The 21,796-nt window shown below is 40.1% G+C and overlaps 1 protein-coding gene across 3 annotated transcripts in view; it reads left to right on the top strand.

Annotated features, from left to right (window-relative positions):
* SIDL (SIDL trafficking protein particle complex subunit 10) overlaps positions 1-21,796 on the top strand; it is a 196,909-nt gene that overhangs the window by 109,763 nt on the left and 65,350 nt on the right. For all 3 annotated transcript variants that reach the window (XM_067093177.1, XM_067093187.1, XM_067093195.1), the window contains exons 15-17: positions 3,185-3,367; positions 8,114-8,243; positions 9,773-9,994. In XM_067093177.1, coding sequence (XP_066949278.1) covers positions 3,185-3,367; positions 8,114-8,243; positions 9,773-9,994 — 535 coding nt within the window. The remainder of the gene's footprint in view (positions 1-3,184; positions 3,368-8,113; positions 8,244-9,772; positions 9,995-21,796) is intronic.

Here is a 21,796-nt window from a genome sequence, read left to right as displayed (position 1 = left end):
TAGTCTTAAAGTAAGCCCTGACAGTGGAAGTTCAGTAATTAAGAAATGACAAAAGAGAAGCTAGGCCTGACTTTGATGTATGCCTTCCTACCTTTAAAAATATATTTTGTGCACTGCTATTTTAACATCTAAATTTTACTTTTATACAATAGTGCATTAGGCTAAGTTACAGGGTATCAAAAACAACATATTGTAATGGGTTTCTAGAGTTCTGTAATAAAAAAACATTGTAATGTGTTTAGTGAATCTTAGGTTACCAATCTTAGGTTACAATGGCATTTGCCATGTACAGATAAAGATTTAATTAAAAACTAAGAAAGTGTAAGGGATCGAGTTTTGACGAAATGCTAATTGGGTTGCTGTTAAGGAAGATTACAGCTATGAATTTCAAATTTGCATGGATAGGTACAGTTTACATTTAGAAATAGCCTGCATACATATGCTTGCTTATGGAGAAATATATCAAAGTTTGAAGTGACATGCAGGAAATTGGGGGTGACTTCAGGTTGGGGGGCTACAGTATAAGTATGTATTTGAATAAAAAATTTCCAAAAACACTTAATATATCGTAACCTAAACTTCCCTTAACCTAACCTAACCTAGGGCATTTTGCCGTGACTTACAGTTATACCCAGATTATGGTATGGCCTTCCTTATTATTAGCTGAATTGTTGGGACTACAGATTTTCAAACTAGGCATAAATGTGTGTTTTTTTAACAAGCTCATGTAGGTCTCATTTCACTGTTTACAGTACAGTAATTAGTTTTCCAATAGGTTTTTCTTTGTATTATAGTTTCTAGTTTATTCTTTACTTCTTATTTTACTTTTGTTGGGGCTTTGGCATGTAGAATTTTGCCTTTCCAGATATCATAAAAAAATATACAATATAGGCCTATTGGATATCAAAGTACAGTGCCATTGTTTCAATAAGACACATTTATGGATGTGAAAATGAGACCTTTTAGAAATAACTTTTATAAAAATCTTGTATTCAAAATCAGTACAGGAGTCTAATTCAACTGTTATCAGATTTATACCTTAAATATTTTTGAAAAAGGGCGAATTTTTTTAGTTTAATGTTGACAATGATAAAACCAGGTTATCTGTACAGTAGTTTGCATCCATTAGCAATCTGATAAGTGAGAAGCAAACTATTAACTTTAGTCTTCACAGATTCAAATAGATTTTGGAAGTGATATAGCATTACCCTTTCCTTCAAGAAGTATTTTCAAAAGTACAAACTTTTAGGCTGTAAGAGTCATGAAATAAAAAAAAAGTGTGACTAGTAAAAGTTGTATATTATATTTCAGGGAGTTCACAGATTAAAAAATGAAAAAAAAAAAAAAAAATTTAATACAAGGAACTGAAGTTATATTCAAACAATTTACTAAATAAAAGTTTAACTTATACTTTATAGTTTTCTATACAAAATTAGGTAATAGGATCAGCTAATGATTACCATGTAAAGTGAATAGGCAAGTTAGTCATAACTTATGCAGCTAAAATTGAGTCCTAGCCTAAAACCGAGACAGTGGAAGTTCAGTAGGAAATTAAGAATTAACAAATGATAAAAGAAGCTAAGCCTAACGTATGGTGTTTGCCTTCCTAATTTGGGAAAATTGTTTTGTGGACTGCCCTTCAACATCCACATTTTATTGATTTTGGTACACTTTTTATTGTGTTTACTGAATCTTGGGTTTTACTGGCTTTTGCCATATACAGATAGATTCAATGAAAAATTAAAGTTTACAGGGTCAGGTTTTGAAGAAATGCAAATTGGGTTACTAGATTTAATGTGTAAAGGAAGATTACTGCTATGAATTTCAAACTGCATAGACACGTACAGATCATAAAAAGAAATATATTCATCTGCATGCTCCGGAACCTCATAGCATAGCCTAGGCTACTCTAGATTCACTAGGTACAGTACTGTTAAAGATGGAGTGTAGTTAAGGTTAGGTTAAGTTTTTTGGAAAAAACTTAACCTTAACTACACTTCAATATATTAGAGTTTAAGTCCCTGGCAGAAACTGGGGAGTGACTGCAGACTGGGGGAGTATAAGTATTTGTTTGAGTAAAGTTTGCCAATGCACTTAACCTACCCTTAACCAAACTTCAATATATTTGAGTTTGAAGTTCCTGGCAGAAACTGGGGAGTGACTGAAGACTGGGAGAGTATAAGTATGTGTTTGAGTAAAGTTTGTCAAAAAAAACTTGACCTAACCTTAACTATACTATATCTTTAACAGTACCTAGTGAATCTAGAGTATCCTAGGCTGTGCTGTGAGGTTTCAGAGCCTAGACCATCTTAGTTAGTCGAGACCCCAACCTAACCTAATGTAGGGCATCTGCCCTGACTGGAAAGGTGTGGGGTTTTCCCATCCCTTGTTTAATAAAGATTTTCAATATTTTTGGTCAATTCCGAGATAACCCCGGTCTGCAGAAAACTCTGAACAAGTTTTGTAGTTATTCCTCGAAACTGAGGAAATAACCATAAATTCTTTGCTGTTACAGAACTCCAAAAACCCACATGTTGTTTTCAATACCCTGTAACTTAGCCAAGGTGACTGAAAATCGTAAAATGTGGATGTCGAAGGGCAGTGCTCAAAATATTTTCGAAAGTTAGGAAGGAAAACATTAAAGTTAGGCCTAGATTCTCTTATGTCATTTGTTAATTCTTAACTGCCTACTGAACTTAGGCTATGACTCTATCTTAGCTACATTCTATTATGACTCATTTGCCTGTATTCTTAATGTGGCAATCATTAGCCAAGTCTACTGCCTTATTTTATAAAAAAAAAAAGCATAAGTATAGTCTAAGTTAAATAATTTTTTTAAGAAATTATTTGCATATAACTTATGTTGTACATTATTCTCCTTGTGCAAAAAGACCAGCTTCACAATTCCTATATTTAGATACAACCAGCTTCACAGTTCTGTCTATCTAGATGCAGTGTCAATTTAGATCAGTCAATCTAGATGCAGACGAGTGTGTGTCGAGGGTCGTTTGTGTAAATAGATGCATAGTTATTCCAAGAATGTGAATATGGAGTCATAGTTGTTCGTAAACGCTGTGTAAAGAGATCCGATGATTATTATTATTATTCTTATTATTATTATTCTTATTTTTTATTATTATTATTATTATTAGTATTATTATTATTATTATTATTATTATTACAGAAGTGGATCAAACTCAGGAGACTCAGAGCATCAGAGTGGGCCTTCAGACACCCTAGAAACAGACACTGCTAAATTCAACTTGATGACACAACCTCTTCATATGAGTCTGCATTTGGAATATAAGCAAGATAAATCCCTTTCATCAGCTGCTGTCACTTGCTCAAATTCCCATAAAGTTCTAAGGTAAAGTGTTTGTGTGTGTCTAGATAGTTTTCTTGTAAATTGGAAATATGCTGATCTATTTATGTTATTTTCCCAGGATAGCTTGTGAATATAATGTTTAACTAACTGAGATCAGATAATTAAAAGTAACTATTTTGAACATTAGATGTAACTAGAGTGAGTGTGAAAAAAACACAGGGAAGCTGATAAGGAATGAAAGTTGTAATGGTTTTTGAGTAAATCTTTATCTGGACACACAGTACCAGTGTGCTTTGGTTGTCTGGTAGAAGAGTATTCCTATGAAGGAATCATTTTGGGTACACAGGAAACTGGCAAATTCCTTGTGACTTGGCTGTCTGTGGTTGCAATCATCATTGCCTGTTGTCAAGTCAAAAATTCCATTTACATACCTCTTGGAAGAAGTAATTTTATGCATTTTGTCCCACGTAAAATATTTATGTCACCCTATTATAATTATATGAGAGTCATTATTTTTGTTAAATAAATATTATGGGACATTTATTACTCAGTGTTATATGTATTGGTTTTGCACAAACTTCCTAAATTCAATTGGCCTTGGAAATTTATTCATGAATTGTTTGATGGTAGATGGACACTAAACAATAATAATGAAGAATTGTGATATAAAGAAAAATTGTCTGGTAGAGTGTGTATCTCACCAGTCAATATTGGTAGTATACAGCTGTTCACGTTAGTTTAATATTTTGTAGAAAGTATTACTCTTTAAGAAATAGGTGCTGCTATCAACTGGTATTGTTTACCTCATTTGGCCAGCACCATGGTCATTTGGATTTATTGTAAATTTTAAAAAAGCATAATTTTTATATCTTAATTATAATTTGTTGTATGTGTCCTTTTTTCAACTTTAGTGCCATAGAGAGTAAGATGATCATCAACCTCCAGGTTCTTATCAGTGATCTGTTTAATTTGAACAAAATTTATTGCATTAGCCGTCAAAACTTGGTAATTTATTTTGTTTGAACCAGGAAAACATTAGAGTGAAAACAGTTTGTTTTAAATTTTTAGATTAATTTTCAAGAATTTATGCAAAGTTTGGAGGAATTTATGATCAGACTACTCTGTCATATGAGAATTTATTGAAGGGGTGCTTTGCAATGGCAAAACCCATTCTACATTTTGTAATATTGTGTTATGTTATTGCATTTGTACCAGTTAAAAATACTTTTATACATGTAAAGTAAAGATAGGGCTGATGAACATAATGCAGAATGGCAGCTAAAATGTTATGGGGACACTACTTAGTAAGGTTAGTGTCTGATTGCACCTGTCAAGTTCACTTCTGCCCAGACTTAATTTAATCTTCAACTTTCTTAGAAGCTTCCACAGTATGGGAAGTGTATGTCTGGATAGTTAAAAGTCAGGAAAAGAAATGATAGGTAACATGTATAGCTAATGATAATCGTAGGCAAATTGCAGTTGAAAAGGATTATAACTTGGAAAATTTAAGTTAAAGGAGAATGATGCTACAGTTGGTGTTAAGCCTTTCTTACATTTGAAAGGATTGTAATCCATAAAACCAGGAAGACTGTCTCTGCCACACCAAAAGACGGTTAAGAAGGAGACCAGTTTTATGAGCATGGCCTTCTCTGCTCATATGCCTCAAAATGCCTTGTACAGACTTTATTTGCAGTAGGAGACAGGTAGAGCAATAAATAACCAAAATGTGATTATTGAATAAATACATTACAAGTAAAACCCAATTTATTTATTTTTTACTTTGTGAATATTAGATATAACCTACCCTCACCAGAGAAGAAAATCCTTAGAACTGGCAGTCTTTTTTAATTTTACAGCACAGAGGGTCTCTAGTCTAATAATAGCAATGAAATCTGTTGGTCTGTGTCAAGATGATGAGATGATGAAGATCCAGTTGTTTAAGGCAGTTCCATCCTAGTTAGTACTTCACATCAAAGGATCACCCAAAATACTATCTCATTTGACATTTCCACTTTCCTTCTTCAGTCTTGTTGGCCAACTTCTATAACTATTACTTCTTTGTACAACTACGGGGTTTTCTGTTAGTTCCACCTTTAGAACCATGTGCTTTATCTTGCTGTCCAACCACTCAGACTCTCTCTTTTAACTTTTTTAAGTGCTGAATGGTCGAAAGTACTATAGTGCTTGGCTGGGCAACCTAAATCTCATAAATCAGTGCAGGTGTCCAAGTGAGTGGTTTACCATGTTATTGATCTGTAAGCCAGATGCATCTCAGGCTGTTGGCAGACTAGTATAGTCTCCAGGAGCAGGGTTTAGGGTCAGGGTTGTCCATATACCCACATGTGGTGAAAAGGCTCTTAGGGTTTGAGGAACACTTCCTGTCAGTCTGTTTGCCATACACCTAAATGTGAATCTCCCAGTGTTCTGCTTTCCCTTCCTGTACCCATGGAATGCACTAAAGGATGCTTTTATTAGCTATGGGACAACCTTAAGGTTCATGATTTCTCCATTCAGTATGATCTGTCAAGTGTTGATCGTGCCTAGTCTCATGATGACCTTGGTGTTGCCTTGTTGACTGCAAGCTGAATGGAATCCTGATCTGCTTGGTGTTCTCATTTAGGTGCTGTGAAGTGTACTCCATCTGCAGAGGTATGATCAGTACATGGAGTTATTTGTGTTTCGTGGCTTGAGACTGTTCAGGAGCAACTGCAAAAGAGAAGAGTTTTCTTGCAGGTCTGTGAAAGATGTCATGCACATCCAAGAGACTACAGCATATATTTACAGGGTGAGCTGGGCCATCATCTGTAGTTGGTATCATGCTAGGATATTTCTCCAGTCAAAGCCACTTTACTACTTCCACGCAGACAAGCTCATCTCTCTTTCTGTGGTAAAGGGCTATTGCTTCCACATTTCCGAGGTGTTACTACTGAAGGACACGGACCTCTATACCACAATTGAGGGCTCCATGCTCTTGAACTTCAGACAGTCTTGCCCATCCCACAGGTATTCACCCTCAAGACTGTCTTTCTGCCAGCTTCGGCATCAACAAAGAGACTAGGCAAGCTTGGTGTGGCACATGTATGGTTGAAAATGTATCTAGTTTTCTTCTTATTGACTTTGGAGTGAAGACTGATCACCCATCAGTCCCAAACAAGAGATTTTGAAAATCCAATCCATTCCAAACAAGAGATTTGATAGCTTTTTTTTATCTTTTCTCTTTGAGACATCATAGGTAAGGATCAAGATGAAATGCTGTTGTGTCCAGTGAAATTTTTGTGGTACTAACTGCAAGGGACTCAACATCTTAGGTCTGATTGTCAAAGACAGTTCATTACCACTGACAGGCTCAAAAGGGAAGCATCTCCTTGTTTTCGGAAGGTCATTAATGGAGTGTAAGTACCTTAGGTGAGATGATGGCTCCATACCCTGGGCAAGCAAGGAATCAGAAGGTTAGGGGCATTGCACCACCTATGGCATTTAGCAAGAAATTCTTAGTGTGGCCCTCTGATTTTTTACTTTCAGTAATGTTTCTAGAGTTGCAGGCAACCTATATCTCCTCCTACCTTAGGAATGTAGCCCACAAGTAATTAGGAACCTTCTTAGAATCTCTGGTGGTTGCTCATCATGTGTAGTAACACAAATCCAGTTGGATAGAAAAACACCTTGTCTCATGCTCTTGGTTCATATAAGATGAGATAAATGAAAGGTAAGCAGTTTCCTGTCTTTCTAGTTCACTCTTTCCATCCAGCAGTCGAAGGTTATGTATGTTCTGGTCTGGCCAGGTGCAGGTGAGTTACACTACAGGGCATAGTAGTAGTAGTAGTAGTAGTTAGTACAGGCAGTTCCTGGTTATCAGCAGCCTCAGTTATTGACAATCCAGTTTTTTAACGCTTGTCTAGCAACAACGGTAACTGGATTTTCGGCACTGACATGCGCAGATTCCCACTTTACAGTGGTGCCGATATTGAGTATCAGCGACAATAAGTGGGGATTTTGGCACTATTATCACCAATTTTTTGTTATCGACGATTTTCAGTTATTGGCAATTTTCAGTTATTAGCGATTTTCGGCTATTGTCACGCCGTCGGGAACCAAACCCCCCCAATAACCAGGTACTCTCTGTAGTAGTAGTAGTAGTAGTAGTAGTATGTGTCTCCGGTCTTCCTTTCAACACAGTGGAGGCGGGATGGTAGAGCATTGTTATATTTTGGTCTGATGTGATAGTACAGTATTGGTACATTCTGAACTGTATTCTCATCACAAAAAAGGAAACCTATGTTTGTCTTGATTTAATTAGAGTGAGGCTACAAGAAAGCCAGGGTTTGGCAGAGGTTCATGTCAGCCTCAACATCACAAACAAAAGGCTGTACAGGTGATTACAGTAATCATCCTTCCCCAGCCTGTGTATGTGACTGGGAAGCTGGACTTTCCAGGTGGGAAGAAAAAGTCATGTTTTTTGGACAATACCTCCCACCTACGGAGTGAGTCTATATAATATATAAGAACAAAGGTATGTATACTTGGAACAATTTGAAAATGCCAGATGATTTGCATTTTTCCTGGATGAGCATAACTGAAGTCATTTACCATAATCCCTACTTGTTTGCTGCTAATTAACGATCATGTTACTGAGTTTTAGTGATTAGTTGTCACTGAAGTATATCTTTTTAAAAGGCCTCAAGTATGCATATTTAGGAAGTATGCATATTTAGGAAAACTTGTTGTATGATTACTGCATCATTTAGAGTGTAATCTTTCAGTTGCAAGATGAAGTATTCATTTCCACAGGCGGCGAGATAGTCAAGGTGGCCTTTTTAAATCTGATCGAAACGTGATGAAGGAGGAAGTCAAAGATAAACTGTGTGCAGAAAATAACATCATTAAACCTGGTCAAAACACTGTAAAACTGTCTACAAAGGTAAAGTTATCAGATGTAATGCAGCAGGGGAGATGGATTAATTTATATTTAGTGATTGTAGATTTTGACTAAACTTATAATTATCACTGTTAATCTTTACTCAAAGTTGTTAATGTTATCAGTTTGCCATATGTTATTAGATATACAATTTATCATGGTGTTAATGGTTGATTACTGTTTAAATGTCATTTCATTTGTTTTGTATTCAAGATTTTGAGTCCAAGAACACTCCTTTTTTGCACAGTTAGTCAGTCTGTATGGATGAAAATTTGGCCCCTGTAAAACCATTTTGAAGGTCAAAAGATTCATTACACCACCAGGCTTGTATGTATGTTTGTATGTAGTGTATATGTGATCAGCCATTATGTAATTAATACTGGGACAGAAGTAGTTTGTAGTACATGGACCTGCCTGTTGTAGGAAGTGCTAATGGTTTGACAGACTAATGCACTGTGTTACATAGGATATGAGTGCTTTGTTTAAGGTTTTAGTCTTATATGTTGAATCAGGGGTCTGGTTAAACTATTTAGAGATAGGAAGAGTGATAATAATTTCCTTGATGCTAGTTGCAATCATAAATATATTCCGTAAAAGAGTTCTAATGGGAAGTAAGACATTGTTCACTGATATATTCCAGCTTTGATCCCTGAAGTGCACAGTTAATTTACAAAAAAACTGCTTTTTGGAGTTACCATTATTCTTCAGAAATACCAGAGTTCCCTTTATTGTTGCTTGTTATGAAGTATAGCTACTCTGTACTGATAAAAAGGCAGATTATGTCCTAATGTTAGGAGATCTTAAACTGTAACTTGTAACCCACAGAGTAACTGCTGAATCAGAGATTAATCCCTGTGCAGAAAATTTTCATCCTATGAGTCAATACTTCCATGCCACTAACCACAACTGTTTTGAATGCTCTCTCCCACTTCCATAAATACAAAGGCTCTTCTGCTTCCATATCTTATCCAGTTCGTCTGTCTAGCACTTTCCATGTCTTTCTCCCTCCACTTAGCTTCCAACACACCTTCACAAAAGTATTGTCCTCCATTCTCTCTACATAACCAAGTCTTTTCAAGATACACACATGCAGTTATTTGTACAAGGTATTGTGTGCAGTATGTAAGGTAGCGTTTTGGGTAAAGAATATTTTCTTGTCAAAATATATATCTAAATTAACCTTGAATGTTATGATAAGACAGCTTTTAGTAATGGTTTTTCTCAGTGAAAGTCTGTAATGCTTTCTGAGTAAAGTATGTCTTTATGTTCATAGTCAAGTATTTTAATTTTGTTCTTCACGCTTAATTTGAGGTATGGTCTGTTTCTTGTGATGCATATGATTATGCTGTAGTACCCACATTTAACTTGAACAACTTGAAAGTTCATGCATATTACAAATGGAGATGTAATTTCTTTGAGTCATTATGGACATCTTTCTCAATTCAGCATGTGCATTCATTGAACAGCCAAGTTATTGCTGTGCAAAGTTTGTGTTGTATTCAGAGTAACATTCTGTTTATTTTATTTTATAGGTATCTAAGCGAGGGAAGTTCACAGCAATTCAGGTTGCCTTATCTTTAGAGAAAGTTGAATTCATCTGTGGAAAAGCAAGTATTGGAGGTTTGCCACTTTGTTTGGAAGTGGTCAGTGAAAATCCTCGAATATTCTTGGGTCGAAGAGACAGAGATCTTTTGGCGGGTATTTACCAGCCAATGGTTCTTACAGTTCATAGTGGAAGTTGGCATGTTGCAAATGTAAGTAAATGATACATTGAAGGTAGATAGTTGTTTCCTATTTTGTTTTGAAAGCTTTTAAAAGTAAATTCATCAAAGTTAGTGAGAAGTTGTTTGTTTCAGAAGAGTACTTTTCTGTTGTTTGGTTTATAGGGGCTTTTAAGTTTTATTTAAAATGCACCATATAAAATGTATCCATGGAAGATGTGTGAGTTCCTAATGAGTCCATCTATTACAAAAATGGTGAATGAGTGGAAGGTAAACAAACCTATCAATTGAAAAAGACAAGATTGCTTTAAGAGTTGGTTTCAGGTTTCCCAGTGTTTGTAATTATTATTAGGTCATGTTCAGAATCTCTTTTTCAAGACAAGACTATCATCACTTCCTTTATTGCATGTGCTTTTTCTTTGCAGAGCCCCAGACTCTTCAATATATTGAAGAGGCAGAAGGTTTCATTGCCATGGACCAAAGTCTTTCACCCCTTTACTGTAAATGTTGAACTGACTCCAGACAGTATTAATTGATACTGATGCTCATGAGGTGCTATAGTGCAAATTTAATGCCATACACCACTGCCATAGTTATTCCATGTTATATTGCTCCTCATGTCTTCAACCACTTCTTGGCCCAACATCATGGTCTTTATGTATTCATAGTATGTGTGTCAACTTTCTGAAGTCTGTATATTACTTAATGTATTGTAAATTGTATGATAAATTGTTTCCATTGTTATATTGCTCTGTTCTGCTGTGCTAATCTTCTCCTGCCATTATATTTCTTTTTCTTAATTTTGCTCTGTTTTCCTGGATACAAACATTCACAGCATTATAATTTAGAAAAACTATATCTGGGATGTATGGCATTTAAATAATATAACATCTTTTTAAATTAAAAACTTCAACACACTGCAAGGAAGATCAGTTTACTACTAGCATATATACATTATGGCATCAAATCAAAATGAAGATGCGAAGAGTCAGCAAAAGCAAAAAGCATTTACTGCTTCCTGAGATACAGGCACTAAAAGCATTAAAGGGAGGTCGCATTTCAAATACAACTTGTAGATGGTCAGAGGGGAAAGCTAACAAAGATCTAGATCATATTTACGCTGACTTGTGTTTAGGAAATTACCGTTTGGGGCATCTTATTTTAGATATAGAGATCATTATATTAGCTGGAAATGAGAAAAATCCAGTTCCTGTGTTTTTTAGACCTTGCCAAGGATATGTTATGTGCTGTGTTATTCATAGACTACGTATTATTATTATAAGCATAGAAACTTTGGTTTCTCAGGTGAAGCACTTATCTGAGCTCATTCTAGACTTCAAGAAACAGTTACTACCTAAATGTTATTTGCAGGGTAAGGGGAATGGCAGTGTGTATTGTAGAAATGACTGCCCAGCTTCCCGTAAGTCTTGTTATAAATGTGGGTGTCATGAGGTTGTAAAGATTTATGGCAGGTATAAATTGCAATCCAGACTTAGAAGATGATGGTAGTTTTGACTTGTCTTCTCATGCAGGAAGATGATAGAAAGACATTTTTTGTGATTGCTGTCCGGTTTCAAGACTTTCCTTAGAGATTAGGTGAATTTTGTTACTCCTACTGATTGTCATGGACTGAGAGCTTCTGTCTCTACCTTTTAATCTGTCTGTGAGCAAAATATATTGTTTTCTGGCATTGAAGACATTGTTTTTTCTGGAATAAGTCCTGGATATTTACTTTGTATCCTTGTGGCCGAAGGTTATGTCTTTCATAGTCCTATCCTAACTCCAGGGGAAGGTTATCTTTGCTAGATAATAATCAGAACTCCTAAATATACCTTTAGAATTAAACTGTATTTATTCTTACATGAATATGAGCCATCGTCTTTACATAGGAATTACCTTCAACTTGAGCTGGAGCAGGCTACTCTACACAACAAGGTTGTTTGATAGTTGAACTACCAGTGGGAAGGGCAAGGAGTAGCTTCACCACCTCCCTTCGATGAGTTGCACAACCACTTGCCCTATAGCCTTCGTTCAGAGTGGATGCATTTTATCACCTTCCTCTGCCGCCTGATTGTTCTCTGCACTTTGTCTTAGTTTTTCCGTTGTGTTGTACTTTGTTATATTGATACATCTGTTCTTGTTTTCTTGGTCCTTGCAATGCAAACCCAAGAATCATCTAAGCCTTTACCCTGTCAGTGCCCTGGTGTAGGGAAGCGACATTGCAATTGCTTCCTTTCATCCAGTGAAGTTGACCTGCACACCGCTTGCACTAGATGTCGCAAACGCGTGTGCTCCACTACTGACACTTGTATGGAGTGTCGTAATTGGTCTCAAGGACAGTGGATGAGGTTTGCTGGAAAGAGGAAATCCAGGAGGGCTGCCTGTCCCTCCTTGGAGGGGTATTCTCCTCTGAGGACACCAGGTAGCTCTAGGTCTCTTCCCATGGGACTTCCGTTGCTGCTACTTCTTCTAGGGGAGAGGTCACTCCCCCGTGTTCCCCTTTTGCTTTGGTAGTGAGTGGTTCACAGGGGAGGGCAGAGGCCAATCACTGTCGCTCAAGGGCCTCTTCTGTTTGGTTAGGGGGCAAGCAGTCTTTCCCTGGGTAAAGGGAGGCAGCCACTACTAACCCGTCTTTTGCAGGTCTGGTAGAGATTAGGAAGATGTTTCAGTAACTTAGAAACCTCTGGCCCTCCCTTGGTATTCCCGGGGAGTCATTGGTGTGGAACTTGATTGCGCACCTTAGTGCTTCAAAATTACCTCCTGTCTCGACTGCTTCAGTGACTGGAACTGTGGTTTCAGTTACAGGATCCAGAGGTACTTCCACTATGGGCATGGCTCTGTCATTCTTTCACCCAGTTCCTTCAACTTCTAAGCCCTCTCCAATGTCTCCCGATGCCAAGGATCTCCTCCTGGACGAGTTGTTGAGGAGTACAAACATGATCACAAGAGGACATCGAAGAAGAGACCCCATTCGCCTTCGTCATCATCATCGGTGTCTTTGTTACTTCCTGTATTCGCCTCTTCCCTTTCTTCTTCCAAGGGTCCTGTTACACGGACAGACCCGAGGAAGGAAAAGGTTTCTGATCTTGACCATAAGAAGGCCCTGCAGCCCTCTCACGGTATGTCTCCTTCCACAGAAGAACCATTGGGATCTCTCTACGACTCTCCCTTGTTCCCGGACAGGGAAACCATGTTTCAGGTCTCCAAAGACACCCGAGGCATGGAAGCAGCGCATGCTTGGACCAGCCACGATGTGTCTTCCACGAGCCAAATCAGTTTACGTGGTTCCCCTACATTCACCGACTTCCAAGGCACTGTTTCCAGACAACTTACGTCTCCTATGTCTGGTAAAGAACCTGCCACTTGGGAATCCACAGACCTGTGTAGCAACATCATCTGTCACACACTGTGTCTCGGATGCTCCGCGTGCACGGGTCTCCCCGATCCACATCACCGAAGGTTCTTCCACCAGGGTTCCCATGAACCCATGCAACTATGGTAAGCGTTCATTGTCTCCGGTCCAGGATGTGGCTGACAAAAAGAGAGTGAACATACAGCATGCAGGCACTGCTCCCACCCCTGCAACAATGATGAACTAAGATGTGGCTCCTATAAACTGCACCTCAGTCGATCGTAGGTCAGGGTCCCATGATGGCAATGCCGACTGTAGAGTCCGCATGCCCAACAGAGCATGGAGTAGGTCCCCCACTCCATCTTCTTCGCACATATAGGCCTCAGCCGTGGAGAAGATTCCAGCATGTTATTGGGGCAGCCCACTCTCTCCCCCGACGGTAAGTGATCGCTCTCCTGGAGGCTGGTCCCGCTCGCTTTCACTTGAATGGACCTACTCTCCTCGGGATAGCTTCCGAGCATGATTGTGGGAGTGTGTGCTCTCCCCCTGGGACAACCCCCGTTCACTTTCGCATGACGGGAGCTCTTCGAGACCTGTGCATCGATTGTCACCATGGGTTGACAATCATTCACTGCCTTCCTCTCCTACCGGGACTTTGGCCTCTGGTAGGTCCGGGAAGGGTGCTAGGCCACTCTCACCTGTTCCTTCAACCTCCTGGAGGTGTTCTGGGAGCCGTGGAATGGACAGGACTCGGGTTGATGATTGGGAATTGGTTTCCCATCTTAGCCCTTCGTACACCCCGGGTCAATCTTAGGACTGGAACAGACTTATGCACAAGTGTCAGAGAGAGTCATGGGGGTTCTGATGAGGGTCTCTTACCTGCAGAGTGAACAACTCAGGAAGACCATGACTTGGAAGGGCCGGAAGGTTCCCTCCTCAAGGACGCAGACACCCCCAAGCTGCAGTCTTACTTTGAGATTGTTAAACTGATTTGTCAGTGCAGCAATCTAAGGGAAGAGACTTTGGCGACTGGTGAGGTTGTTCCTTCGGGCCTCAAAGTACTGACCCCACAAGGAATCCCCGCCGTCAATTCCAACAGCACAGGTTGACCCAGACTTAGTTCATCTAGGTCTGGGTCTGTCATTGGAGCAGCTCCATGCAGAAGGCATCTCCCTCTCACACCAGGAGTCATTGACCTTGGAAACAACTGCCATGGCAGTATTTCAAGCAGTCTCTTGGATGGTCCATTGTTCCACCACAGTAACCAAGTTTATCACTTCCTCTTCGTCGCTCACCAGCAAAGTGGCTAATTTTAACAGTGTTCCTGTTCGGAGGTAGGACCATCGCCTAACTAGCCCACCAGACAGCTAACCTGTGGGCAAACTTGACACTGAAAAGGAGAGAAGCAGTTCTCTCCTGACTCTCTAGAGTCATTCTTGACCTTGAGGAAGGGACTGTTGCTGGGTTCCACTTCTCTATTTGACAGGGAGCAAGTGGATGCTGCGGTGGATTGTCGAAGAGCGGATGACAATGATCGTCTCGTCCACCGTGCAGTGGCAAAGACCTCCTGGGCTTCACGTGCCCCTGAAGCCCAACTTTCGGGTCAGGCTGGCCCCTTCCTCTATGCGTCCTAGGAAACCCCAGAATCCTAAGGTTCCTCGTAGGAACACCCAGCTGTCTTCTGCCCCCGTCAGGAAGAGTGCGAGTCAGCAGCCCTTATGGTCCTCTGCCCAGCCAGGTAGAGGAGGTAGGGGGAAGGAGAAGGGAGGAGGACACTAGGTGTGGCATTCCCCTCCACATGCTGCCACTGGTGTGGGGTTGCCTGTTGACTCATTGGGCAATTTGGCAGCGACATGGAGTGGAGACCTGTGTAATGAATGTCCTTTGGGTGGGCTATTTACTTCCCTTCGAGTCTCCTCCACCTCTCACTAACCTTCCGGTCCATCTACAGACATACATTCCTTGCTCACTGAAGAACCTCGTTCTTTGGGACGAGATGAAGACGATCCTGAAAAAGGGTGCTGTGGAAGTCGTGACAGATTTTTCCAGGGGGATGAAGGCTGGTCATACATCTTTCTGCTGTGAACTGATTCGTTCGCCAGACTCAGTTCAGTGCTTTCAGCCATCAGGGACTCCAACTTCACGTACAGTGGATCTGGAGGATGCATATTTCCAGATACCTATCCACAGTCCTCCCACAAGTGCCTCCACTTTATCCTCAATGGGATGGTGTACCAATTCAAGGCACTTTGTTTTGGGCTTTCAACCGTTCCCCAGGTGTCCATAAGAGAGTTCACCCTTGTGTCGACTTGGGCCCATTCGCACAGCATACGTCTTCTGAGGTATCTCAATGACTGTCTAGTCCTAGTGAACTCTCGTTCAAAGTTGCTCCAGGACAGAGATTGCCTTCATGAGTTTTGTTGCAGCCTAGGCATTGCGATAAATCTCAAGACGTCAGCCCTGTAGGGGGCTAGTGCCGTCAGTGCGCCTCATTAGGTGTACTGTAGGCATTACTGAAGGTTCCTTGCAGCATCCCTTCAGCCCCTAGCTGCAACCCCTTTCATTCCTTTTACTGTACCTCCATTTTGTATTATCTTTCTTCCATCTTGCCCTCCACCCTCTATTAACAAATATTTCATAGTGCAACTGCGAGGTTTTCCTCCTGTTAAACCTGTTACACCTTTCAGACCTGCCTACTCTCAATTTCCTTTCCAGCACTGAATGACTTCATAGGTCCCAGTGCTTGGCCTTTGGCCTAAACTCTATATATTCATGCTGATAGATAGGGTAGCAGTGAAAGTCTTTCCCTCAGACTCCCATGTCAGCAGGTTCAGGGAGGCAGTGCAATCATTCTTGTCCCGACAGGAACAACCAGCTTAGATGTGGCAGGTTGTTCTAGGCCGCCTGTCGTCTTTGGAGGAGTTGGTTCCTCATGGGTGGCTTCACCTTCATTCCCTCCAGTGGAGAATGAAGAAGTTCTCATCTCAAGCAAGGGATCCACCACCCTTTCTTATTCCTATCTCAAGAGAAGTGAGAAAGGACTAACAGTAGCCTGGTGACTAGATGACAGGAACCTCGTAATAGGAGTTCAGCCTCACATCCCCCCCCCCATATACTTCTGTTCTCGGATGCTTTGAGGGAGGGATGGGACGCACATCTGGAGGAGTTACTAAACCTCCGGGGTGTGGAACCAGAACGACAAGCACTTCCACATCAAAACCTTGGAGCTCAAGGCAGCCTTCCTAGCTCTCCAAGAATTCCAGGATCAAGTGATGGGGCACTCTATGGTACTAATGAGTGACAATACCACAGTAGTGGCATACATCAACAAGCAAGGGTGTCTAATGTCTCTTCAGCTTCATCAGTTGATGATGCAAGTGCACGAGTGGGCAGTAGTGCACTCAGTGGAGTTGTCAGCTACATGCATCAAAGTCAAGAGGAATGTAGTGGCAGACAAACTCACCCATCAAGGTCAAGTGATAGGGACAGAATGATCCCTACACGCAGACGTTGTGGAGAGATGGTTCAACCTTTTGGGATGTCCAGTGATAGACCTTTTCGCAACTCGGCACAACAGGAAGTTGCCGGTGTTCTGCTCCGTCATCCCAGACCCTTGGGCTGCCGTGGAGGATGCCTTTCAGCATCCTTGGAACAATATTGACACGTATGATTCTCCTCTGTTCGGTCTTATTTGTCACGTGATCAACAGGGTAATGGTCACCACGAACCTCAGAATGACCCTGGTGGCTCCCAAATGGCTATGTGCCGAGTGGTACCTGGACCTGCTAGCTCTACTATCCGAGGCACCGAGATAAATTCCTCCATGGCACAACCTCCTTTGCCAACCCCACGCAGAGAGGTTCCACCACCAGTCCATAGAATCCCTATACCTTCACGGTTGGAGACCATCCAGCGTCTCCTGTGTTGGAGATGTCTGGATATCTTTGGAAATCCTCTGCGGACGTCTACCAAGGGAGATGGGCCATCCTTTCTGGTTGGTGTCATGGAAGGGGTTTCTCTCTGGTCGGAGCTACTATTCAGCAAGTAGTGGACTTTCTCATCTTCCTTTGCCAAGAGAAGCATCTCTCTGTCTCAGCAATTAAGGGCTACAGAGCTGCCCTGGGCCCTAGTCCTACATCTAAAGGACATAGATCTCTCCTCCTCATGGGAGATCTCCATGCTGATGAGAAGCTTCTAAAAGCCTTGCCTTCCCAGGGAACTCAGGCCCCATGAGTGGGATGTGACTCACGTCCTTCGAAGTCTGGCTCGTGCATCTTATGAGCCTTTGTCAGAGTTGTCAGACAGGGATCTGACCCTCAAGATTGTATTTCTGCTTGACGTGGCATTGGCAAAGAGAGTAGGCAAACTCCATGGTCTTTCTTATACATAATGTTAACACTCAAGGGGATGGGGATCTGTTTCGTTCAAATTTGTCCTGGAATTCGTAGCAAAGACTCAGAATCCATTGGTCCCTGACATTAGATTTGAGTCCTTCTTGATCCCCCTCCCTAGAGGACTTTGTAGGTAATGAACCAGACAAGGTGCTACTTGGTCCAGTTAGGGTGCTGCGATGCTACCTTGAAAGAGCTCGACAGCTCAGACCTGGGTGTCAACTGGCAAGACCAAGAAAGAGGTGTCCAAGAACACGATCTCTTTCTGACTTCGTAAGACTATCAAGCAGGCATACTCGACGTCAAACAAAGAGGATTTGGATATGTTCCGGCCCAGAGCTCACGAAGTCGGGTATTGCTCCATCCCTCGCATTCAAGAAGAACCAGTTGGTGAATCAGGTGCTGAAAGCAGGAGTGTGGTCTCATCAGACGACATTCAGCTCCTTTTACCTGAGGGACATTGCCCATAGGTCCTTGGTCACCTTTTCCTTGGGTCCTGTGGTGGCTGATCAACAAGTTGTGTAGCTCATCCAATTTCCCTAGCGGGACAAGTAGCATCTGGTCTAAGATGTACGGTCTTGGGAGTGAAAGCGAGAGTGTGTGACTGGTCCCCTCCTTTCCCTTTCTCATATCTCTACTCTTCCGGCAGGCAGATAGGTTTTTAAGCCGTCATGTACTGGACGGACACAGATGCAGGTGAGTAGTCAGCCTTTCTATTTTTTCCATTGTTATGATCTAATCGAAGCAAGTCCTACCCTCTCTCTAGCAAGGGGAGAGAGGGATTGGCAGTAAAACTAACCCGTTGCTTATCTTAGCTTTATTGTCTCTGACATAGTGTTCTTCCAAGCCTTTTTCAAAGTAGTGTTGCTTCCAAACCCATTACTTTGAAAGCCTGGAAGTCTGAGAGTTGAGCACAATTGTTCCCCTGATCAGAGGCATGGGACTACTTCCTTTGCTCGACATTACACAACCAGGAAAAAGTCCTAGGTAAGGCAAAACTCCAGTCAGTTATAAGCTTGCTCAGATCCTCTCACCAATCAGTAAGTCTTTCTATGTAAAAACCGATGGTTTGTATTTTTGCAGGAATAAATGACAACTTTTGGAAGTAATTTGTATTTGACCAATGGTTTACACTCGTGCAGAAATAAATGACAACTTTTGGAAGTAATTTGTATTTTTCATAACATACAAATCTGAGGTCTTTACATGCACTGCCCACTTCTAGCCACCCTCATTCTGCTACTTGTGCTATAAGGCAAGTGGTTACGCAACTCATGAAGGGAGGTGGTGGGGGTACTCGTCACCCCTCCCACCGGTAGCTCAACTACCAAACAACCTTGTTGTGTAGAATAGCCTGCTCCAGCTCGTGCTGAAGGTATTTGCTAAGTAAAGACCTCAGGTTTGTATGTTAGGAAAAATACAAATTACCTGTACTTCCAAAATTTTTCATATTGTACTCAGTTAAAGTAGTAAGAAAACCAAAGTTTCATGAAAAAAATAGTCACAAAGATTCATTCTCAAGTGTGTAAATCTTACTGTATTAAGATTGTTGAAATCAAACATGTTTGTTTCATGTTTGTGTGTTACCTTTACAAATGGTGACAATATAGAAAATATCAGGTTTCGAAGATTGAAATGTTTTTTCTTATACGTAATACAGTATTTGTTTTGGATGGATTGTAATGAGTTTTCTATTTTTATGTTGTTCTATTTGTTATGTCATGTTTGTGTTGTGTTTTTGCAAAGTAACTGTGCAATATAGTGTTACAGTATTTTATATTTCTAACATTTTCTGTTATAGTGTTTAGTTTTTCTTTTATCTGAGAGTTTAAAAAGTTGCTGCATAATCCTGAATCCAGTATACTGCATCAGCTGTAGCCCCATCCATTTACACACACTGAAACTGTTCAACCTTTTCTTTACACTGGTATGTCAACTTAAATGCTTATTAAATATTGAAATCAGTGAACATGGAGAAACCTAAAGGAAATAAATTTAGATAAATGAACTGCAAAACTACAATAATTAATATGCTGTAGCAGTTGAACCTATGGCACTTAATGCATTGACAGTCTAATATGCACAGCACGCCAACCAAATCAAAGCCATTAATTCATCATGATACAACTTTTTTTTTCAAAGTTTGCTAATCAGAATTGGGGTGCTTCGAGGCTAGTGTCTTCAATTTCAGGAAATATGGTATAAATGGAACCACTCATCATGATGGTAATTGCTTGGATCTAATATTCACTGATTCTCCAAGGCTGTTTAACCAGTACTGTGGATACTCAGATTGGGACTTCTGATCATGCTTTTTTCTTATATGATTAAAACTGAGGAAGCTGTCTAATGTGTCCTACTGTAGTAAAATGTATATATTAAATCTCAAGCAGACTGTGATGGAATTTTGAGTGATATTTCTTATCTGAATTAGTCATAGTTATATAAATAACTTTAGCTTATTTTTCCTTTCACTAACATAATAATTAGTTGAATCACTTTTCATTTGATGAATTATTCAGTAAATTAAAGATAAAAATGGTTCCCTGACAGTTGTAAACTTGCTTACTTGAAGGTTTATAAGCTTTGGAAAAGGAAGAGGTCTGTTAAGATCTATTCCTTTAGACTTGGAATAACTATATCCAACCAAAACTGACTCAGTTTATGCTTAAGCTGAAAATAAGTACAATTTTACTATGAAAGGAACCCATTCTTTTGCTGTAAACCAGATGGCTTGTTACTCACTGTCTGAAGGTAAACTGACTTGTTTAGCTTTTGTGTCCTGGGAGATGAAGAACATTTTACTCATCCTTTGACTTATGGAGGTGTAGACCTAAATGGTATTTCCCCTTTGTTTTTCTATGAAAACTGCTGATTACTTAGCTCCAAAGTGACCTTTGATATTTTTCTCAAGTTAGGAATTAAAATCTATGGGAATTGTTATATGCAGATGATCTGGTGATTATGGAGGGACTGAAGACAAATTGCTGAGAGGAGTAAGGGAGTAGCAGTAATTGTTTGAATTGGTTGGTAAGAAGGTAATTGTAGGTAAAATTGAGGTTATGGTGCCAGCAAGCAGGGAGGGCATAGGTTATTTGTACAAGATAGAAGAGGCTTAGATTTAAAACAGGTTGGGGATTTCAGGAGGGAGGGTGTGAAGCTTGAGGTTGAAAGTAAGATAAAAGCAGCTTGGGGAAAATTGGAGAAAGCAGGGTTAATATGTGACAAAAGAATGTCAAATAAACTAAAAATAAAATCTATTGCACTGTAATCATAGCAGTGATGATGTATGGTCCAGTAGTATGAGCATTAGGAAGGAAGTAGGAGCAGGAGCTGAAGCAGACAGAAAGGAGGACTCTGAGGTGGATTTTCAGGATCACTGCCTGAGAGGCTGGAAGATGAAGAAATAAAGAGAAATGCTGGGGGAGAGGGGTGGTAAATATTACTGATACGATAAGAGAGACCAAATTGAGATGGTATGGGCGTGTGGTAAGGATGAGTGAGGAGGGAGTAGAGAGGGCTTGGGTGGAACCTGTTTTGGGTAGAAGGTCAAAAGGAGGTAAATAATTAGATGGAGTGATATAGTGAAGGAGAAGGGTTTAGTAGTAGTAGAACTTCAATAGGAATAGTTGAAAATCCATCAAGGATCTGACCCCTTAGCATAGGGATAGTGGTTGGGATGAAGGGGATATTAAACCATAACAAGCAGGTCTAGGAAATTTGATTCCTCTATCAGATATTTTCAGTCACTATTTCCTGAACTAAATGCAACTGAGTTAAAATTTTAAGTGTCATCTTTGTTGCAAATGCCGTTTTGAGAGTCATATCGGGTCTATATCTTCTTCAATTGCAGAAAAATTGCTGTATTGTGTCTTTCAAGATTTTTGGAGACTTGTTTAGCCTGAGGAAATGTATAATTTCCGTATTCTTATAAGTTTTGAATAATGGTCCCCAGTTTGATCTTTAGTAGCATGACTCACATCTTATATTATTGGTCAAAACTTTCGCTTTCTTAAATTTCATATCCCTGATCTTGGCATTAATTTCTTGCACTCTCATTCAATTAGCCCATTGTATAAAAGATATTAGATA

This window comes from Macrobrachium rosenbergii, chromosome 4 (assembly GCF_040412425.1).
Source record: "Macrobrachium rosenbergii isolate ZJJX-2024 chromosome 4, ASM4041242v1, whole genome shotgun sequence".
NCBI classification, from domain to species: domain Eukaryota; kingdom Metazoa; phylum Arthropoda; class Malacostraca; order Decapoda; family Palaemonidae; genus Macrobrachium; species Macrobrachium rosenbergii.
The sequence above is the reverse complement of the archived record's forward strand: the minus strand, read 5'-3'. Positions and strand labels throughout refer to the sequence as shown.